We start from the raw sequence: 7,500 nt of genomic DNA on the forward strand, positions 1-7,500 counted from the left end.
GAGTGTTGTGTTTGTGAAGCTTTCAACCCGTGAGCGGAATTTGAAGTTGGATTTCTGGTGTCAAAAGTTAAGATTATGTGTGTGTGTGTGTGTGTGTGTGTGTGTGTGTGTGTGTGTGTGTGTGTGTGTGTGTGTGTGTGTGTGTGTGTGTGTGTGTGTGTGTGTGTGTGTGTGTGTGTGTGTGTGTGTGTGTGTGTGTATTCACTTGGTATTTGGATCACGTGTTGGACTCGTGATCGACAGCTATTTCCCTCCTGGAAGAGAGCTCAGAACTCGTAGGTCCGATCTATGGGTAATTCTATGACCTTGCACACACACACACACACACACACCCAACTCCCCGCCCACGAGAGTCAGAGTAACGACCCGAAGCGCAGCGGTACCGAAATAATTTCGGCCCTTGGCAGGATTCGAACCATGAGATGCGGGCCACTATTGTGGCAGCTCAGTGCGTGTGTGTGTATATGTGTGTGTGTGTGTGTATATGTGTGTGTGTGTGTGTGTGTGTGTGTGTGTGTGTGTGTGTGTGTGTGTGTGTGTGTGTGTGTGTGTGTGTGTGTGTGTGTGTGTGTGTGTGTGTGTGTTTACTTTGTTGATGTATACCTGAAAAGTACACGTGGGTTTGTCTCTTACTCTTCAATTGTCATACCTGGTTACAAATATGTATTCACCTTGGTCTTTGAATCACGTGCAGGACTCGTGATCGACAGCTATTTCCCTCCCGGAAGAAAGCTCAAAGCTCGTATGACCAATCTATGGGTAATGCACCTTACACGCACACACACCCCTAACTCCCCGCTCACGACAGTTGGAGTAACTCGAAGCGCAGCGATACTGAAATAATTTCAGCCCTGGGCGTATGTGTGTGTGTGTGATTCACCATGATCTTGGATCACGTGTTGGACTCGTAATCGACAGCTACTTCCCTCCCGGAAGAGAGCTCAGATCGCATACCCCCAAGTCCCCGCCCACAAGAGTTGGAGTAAACACTCGCAGCGCAGCGATACTGATATTAATTCAGCCCTGGGCGGGATTCGAACCCGGACCGCCGTAGTGGCAGTCGGGAACTCTAATCACTGTGCCACGAGGTGTGTGTGTGTGTGTGTGTGTGTGTGTGTGTGTGTGTGTGTGTGTGTGTGTGTGTGTGTGTGTGTGTGTGTGTGTGTGTGTGTGCGCGCGCGTGTGTGTGTGTGTGTGTGTGTGTGTGTGTGTGTGTGTGTGTGTGTGTGTGTGTGTGTGTGTGTGTGTGTGTGTGTGTGTATGTGTGTGTGTGTGTGTGCGTGCGTGTGTGTGTGTGTGTGTATGTGTGTGTGTGTGTGTGTGTGTGTGTGTGTGTGTGTGTGTGTGTGTGTGTGTGTGTGTGTGTGTGTGTGTGTGTGTGTGTGTGTGTGTGTGTGTGTGTGTGTGTGTGCAAAGAAGAATGACCAAAATGATACATGGACTCAGAAATTTGCCTTACGAAGAGAGGCTTAGGCACCTTAACTTACACTCTCTGGAAAGACGCAGAGTGCGGGGTGATCTAATAGAGGTGTTCAAGTGGATCAAAGGCTTTAACAAGGGTGATGCAAACAAGGTCATCATATTAAAACAACAGGGCAGGACTCGCAGTAATGGATTTAAACTGGACAAATTTAGATTTAAAAAGGAAATAGGCAAGAATTGGTGTACTAATAGGGTAGTCGACGAATGGAATAAACTTGGTAACCATGTAGTAAGCGCTGAAAGTATCAATTGTTTTAAGAAACGATTAGACAACTTTATTGATGGGGATGACATGTGGTGATGGATACGGAGCTGCCTAGTGTAGGCCTTATGGTCTCTTGCAGTCTCCATCATCTTATGTTCTTATGTGAACCTCCAGCATTGATCTTAACCACGTACAATTTAGGTTAATTCTCTAAAACGAAAATTGTTTCTTCTAGTGTCAATGAATATTACACTCCCAGATTATCGGACAATATCACTGTCCTGATCCCAAACATAATCTGTCTACATTCAGGCTCCCGTACTCTTAAAGAACCAATGTATCCTACACAACTTTTCGTTCAGCAGAGAAGAATTACGCCAACAGCGATTCATATTATTTGAAATCTGAATCACCAATTTTGAAACGCAACGCCACATCGTCACAGTCATTCTACTTACAAAACGCGTTCCTTCTTGAAGTAAAAAATAGATTAAATAAATTTGCTAACAGACGCTGGTCGATTTATCCTGGAAGCTTTTACATAAACCTCATTTGTTTTGTATTTGCTCTCGTGAGTATTATAAGGTCCTGCAGTTATTGTTTTCTTTTTGTCGGCACAATTCAATTTATCTATTCATCCATTTATTCATTTATTCAGCTGTCTATTTGTTCATTAACTTATGTACTAATCTAATTTTTATCATATACTTATGTATCTATTAAATTATTTATCTATTTATTTATATATTTAATAATTTCAAGCACAAGTTCTGCTGTTTGCATTTAATCTACAAATATCAGGTGACGATTATATTTCCCATCATTAATTGAACTGACTCTCCCCCCGGCTGAACTCTATGAAAAGCCTTTCAAGTCAAAATGCAAATAATTTTGTTGAAATTGTATCGCTCGATCTTGCTCCTTACTCGTGTTATATCTGTTTACTTATTCATTAATCTTTTTTATTTATTTATTTATCTATCTATTTATTTATTTATTTATCTATTTATCTATTATATACTTATTATTTTTTGCTTTACTTGGCTATTCATCTATTCATTCATTCATTGATCTTCTTATTAATGTATTCATTTGTTTATTTATTTATTTACTTATCTATTTATTTATTTGTGTTTATGTAACTGAGTTACGGTTCTGTCTACTCCGAAGGCTAAAAAGTGATAATACTTATCATAGATTTCACGGAATTTTGCCAAAAGACCAGAAAATCTGATATTTAAGGATCAAAATCATAGTATCAACGAGGTTGATTTGGTCATTCATTTATATATTTATCCTTTGTATATATCTGTATCATACATGATTTGGTCATTCTTTTATATATTTATCCTTTGTATATATTTGTATCATAAGAGATATATGATTTATATATATCATACATGATAGCTTAGCCACACTAACTAGACGTTACTCCCAACAAGATTGATTGAAAAAGAAAACGGTTCCATTGTTATACGTGACAGACGGACACCAACAATAACAACAATATGATAAATAAGGTGGTTAATCGATCTCAAGCATTTGAGAAGGCGCGAAAATAAAAATATACATAAATTTACCTTTTCTTCAGCAAAGAGTTCGTTGTCATCTTGGCCTCCGTAGTAACCCTCTTCCAGTTCCGGGTCCTTCAGCCGGGTCGTTTCGTTCACCGAAGTCACGGGGTCTGAGGCGAGACCGAACTTGCCCCAGTCTACCATCTTCGAAGTCATCTTGACCTCAGCGTCTCAAACGCCTGAAGACTCCCCAGGAGTTTTACTTGGCTATAGTTCTTAACTTTCTTGTTTTCTGTTTCTTTTTGTTTTCTCTTCTTGTTTGGGTGATTGTCTTTCCTTCTTCGTTTCCTTCTTCTTTGTTTCCTTCTTCTTCTTCTTCTTCTTCTTCTTCTTCTTCTTCTTCCTTCTCTTCTTCTTCTTCTTCTTCCTCTTCTTCTTCTTCTTCCTCCTCCTCCTCTTCTTCTTCTTCTTCCTCTTCTTCTTCTTCTCCTTCTTCTTCTTCTTCTTCTTTTTCTTCTTCTTCTTCTTCTTCTTCTTCCTCTTCTTCTTCTCCTTCTTCTTCCTCCTCTTCAACTTGTTCTTTTTTCTTGTTCCCTCAAATAGTATGATTAAGTCACCTTACACCCTTGTGTCAGGATTTTATCATTCAATAACCCATTGATCAAATTAGAAAAGCGTTTCGATTAGGCTAGCACCATAAGTACCTTAGAATTTATTTATATTATTATTTTTTCTTTTTTCAGTCAAATCATCATTTCGGGAAAAGGTTTGTTGTTACTCTAAAAGATCCTCCTTCACTGCCAAAGAAGGTAAAATTCGAAGGAAGTTGACATCGTATTAGCACCATCAATTCACTCGGATTCGTTGACGTTAGTCTTTTCTTTAAATCAAGTTTTCGAAATCAGGAAAGGGGAGATTATTTTTTCGTGTGACTCTTCACTGAAGAACAAGATGAACAAATCTTTACATTCCATGAAAACTGCCCTGTTCTCACCGATGCCAGTCCTCTTGAGATTCACACAATCTTCGTACATGAAGGAAAATCTTCTTTCAGTCAACCATAACTTTATAAGATCCTAAGGGATCAAAGGGGAAAGATGGCATCCAGTCGTCCAGCTACCACACTACCAACCGAATCCCAACCACCTTTCCAATAGCTCTTCTCCCTGAAGACATCAACCGTGAAGACCTTCTTCTCAGTAACCTTAATAGGACTTCCAACAACTCTGAGGTCTATCTACCTTTTACGTATCGCTACAATGACATCGAACTAAGAACATCATAATAGTCCAGTCTCAGAAACTCCTTCATTTCGAGTCCTCACTTGCGGAGTCTCGAAGACCAAGACTTGGCCGTCTGAATACTTTGTGGCTTCCGGTCCCCTCAAGCCTCTGGGTCCTGGCACTCTTGCTGAGTTCTGATTGGTTCGTTGGTAGTCCTCATGCTCATAACTGCTGACCTCGATGTTGTCCTCTGGTGAGCAATGAAACACTTGCAGAACCGACGTCAGTGCCTGGAAAGAGAAAGAGGACCACACCAGTAAATAATAATGATAGTAAAGGCAATGATGACAAATATAATACTAATAGGGAGAAGAAAAATCCTACAGTTTATACATATACAAAACCTTGGGCACCCACTCGCCAGTTTAAACACCGATGCCTCGCCTTTTCTCCCTTACCGGGGAAGGGGCACCGGTGTTCGGTTGGCTGCACAGTGTACTGGCTTCGGTTACCACACTGTTTGCAAAGCATGAAAAATTTTGCATTTCACTACAGAATATTGTGAGTTTGTTTCTAGATGAAGATATATACCTAAAGTTTGTCGACGAAGATCACAAACAAGCTGTGTGTGTCTATATATATGCATACATATGCGGAAAAACCACCAAGGAAAAAGATAAACTGATGACCAAGCGCTTTCGTCTATTCAGACATCCTCAGGGCACATGTACCCTGAGGATGTCTGAATAGACGAAAGCGCTTGGTCATCAGTTTATCTTTTTCCTTGGTGGTTTTTCCACATATTTAGAATTACGAGTTTATGTGATTTCTCATGCATACATACATACATATATATATATATATATATATACAATATATATATATAATATATATACAATATATATATATATATATATATATATGTATATATACATACATATATATATGTATATATATATATGTATATATATTATTTATATATATACATATATATATACATGATATATATATATATATATATATATATATATATACATAATATATATATATATATATATATATATATATATATATATATATATATATATGTATACACCCTCATCCCCTGTACTGCCATTGCACACGCCCCTGCCCCTTCTCTCCCACCTAAAACCAGGCAGTGGTTGACCTCAATTCTCTCCTAATACTTCTGGTAAAAATGGTTACACAGAAGGCCTAAGATCCATAAAGAAAACACTCTTGTTCCTATCTTACAGTTTGTGATTTTATGTAATGATATACTGTGGCACGTAAGCAGTTATCGACATTTTCTCTATATTACGTCACAGGTGAAAAGGATTACCAGGGAATGTCTGAGTGAAAAGGACCATTGGAAAGACCACGTAAGAGGTGAATAGACACTATCAAGAACGATTTACTGCTCATGAACATCGAGGGGCCAGAGTATTGGTGGGCGCTGGCACAGGATAGACGGCAGTGGAGACATCTGGTAGGAGCAGCAAAAGACCATATGAATCTACAGCTACAGGAGCGAAAGTGAGTGAATGAGTTACGTCACTGCTATACCTGTTTTTAGATTATGTAAAAAATTACATATATTTGATTACTACCTCAAATAATCAGACTATTTTCCCTCCCTAGGGTTGCACAGTGCAACCGAAATGATGTTACTACTCCCGGGGAACCACCTCAGTGTAATCACGGCACTGAGACATCACTCAGCCTCCAGGACTCCCGTCTCCAGGTACTGCAGGGCCTGGAGACCTTAATGTTATACAGTACATGTTTTTAGATTATGTAAAAAATCACTAATATTTGATTACTAATTCAAATAATCAAACTGTACATCTAGGATTGTGTCTCTTTATGACAAACGGATTAACAAGTTCCGCCGCTAGGACTCGAACTTTGCATTAGCGAATGCTTATTATGATGCAGAGACGTAGCTCAACGCTAACGTCTTTGCTTCATAATAAGCAGTCGCTAATGCAAAGGTTCAAATCCTAGCGGAGGAGCTTGTTCGTACGTTTAGGAATACATAGTACTACTGTAATGGTGATAACTATTCACTTCTAAATCTTAGGTGACTTGGGTCTCCCAGCGACAGCTATGATTAAGAAATAAAGATGTAAAACGCACATATTGAAAAACTTAATACACTGCCCAGTTTTGAAACACCAAACAAATATGACTTCCAGCTCACAAGTACTCTAGAATATAGTTTAATTTACACTGTAGTTTGTTTTCAAATAACCTATTATCTTGATGTAATTTCACATGCATGACATGGTTGTAAGTAGTTTACATGGGTGAATATAGTCTCAACTAAACTCACAAGTCATTTGGAAATATCTTGATGATTCTGTTTAGCGTCTTGATCTACCCTTTCAGAGGAAGCTAGAACGGTAAATCTTTAAGAAGTACTTCTTGAAATAATACGCGAACTCCCCGTATCTGGAGGCAAGGATGGTGCCCCCTACAGAGGTCTTTGTAATGTGGGAATTAATGAACCATGTCCTTGGTCCTACTCGCTGGCGGCAGGATTCGAACTGCCGTGTCCTTGACCTCCGCCACAAGTAACGACGCTTTAACCCGCTCGGTCAGCGAACATCCTAGTGCTTACGAAGTACTTAATGAAATAGGGAATTTGATATATTCTGCCCTTGTTTAATGTAATTTTTTGTCCCAGTATTGACCCCTTAAACCGGTCGGCCAGCATGGCTGCTCAGATTCTTCGAGTTGAAAGCCTAATTATTGCAACGAAGCTGTCTCAACAGACTCAGCCAGTGGACACATTCTTACAACAGCAGAACAAATTTCATCAGGAAAGAGTAAGGGACTTTCATCACAGCAAGAGTCAAAGAGGGCAAAACTGGAGGCAACCATCACAAGTGGAGGCTTGTCACCTTGTCACTTTTGCTGAGTGTCCCTCTGGCGAATCACCACAGACCATGAGGGACCACTTCCTCCTCCATGGGGACCCATAGAGACCCATATGCTCAGGCCAAGACCTCAAGGAAGTAAAAGACACCGTTCTCCTACGGTTACAGCAATGGCGCGATAAGATATGATGATA

At 39.8% G+C, this 7,500-nt stretch overlaps 1 protein-coding gene across 1 annotated transcript in view; it reads right to left on the reverse strand.

The window, feature by feature from the left end:
* The window catches only part of LOC143020496 (solute carrier family 12 member 8-like), a 6,981-nt gene extending 3,093 nt beyond the window's left edge, over positions 1–3,888 (reverse strand). The window contains exon 1 of the mRNA XM_076176922.1: positions 3,268–3,888. Coding sequence (XP_076033037.1) covers positions 3,268–3,417 — 150 coding nt within the window. The 5' untranslated portion in view covers positions 3,418–3,888. The remainder of the gene's footprint in view (positions 1–3,267) is intronic.
* Positions 3,889–7,500: the final 3,612 nt, after the last annotated feature.

The sequence above is a fragment of the Oratosquilla oratoria genome, chromosome 40 (genome assembly GCF_046742065.1).
Source record: "Oratosquilla oratoria isolate Oo_2021 chromosome 40, ASM4674206v1, whole genome shotgun sequence".
Taxonomy (NCBI): domain Eukaryota; kingdom Metazoa; phylum Arthropoda; class Malacostraca; order Stomatopoda; family Squillidae; genus Oratosquilla; species Oratosquilla oratoria.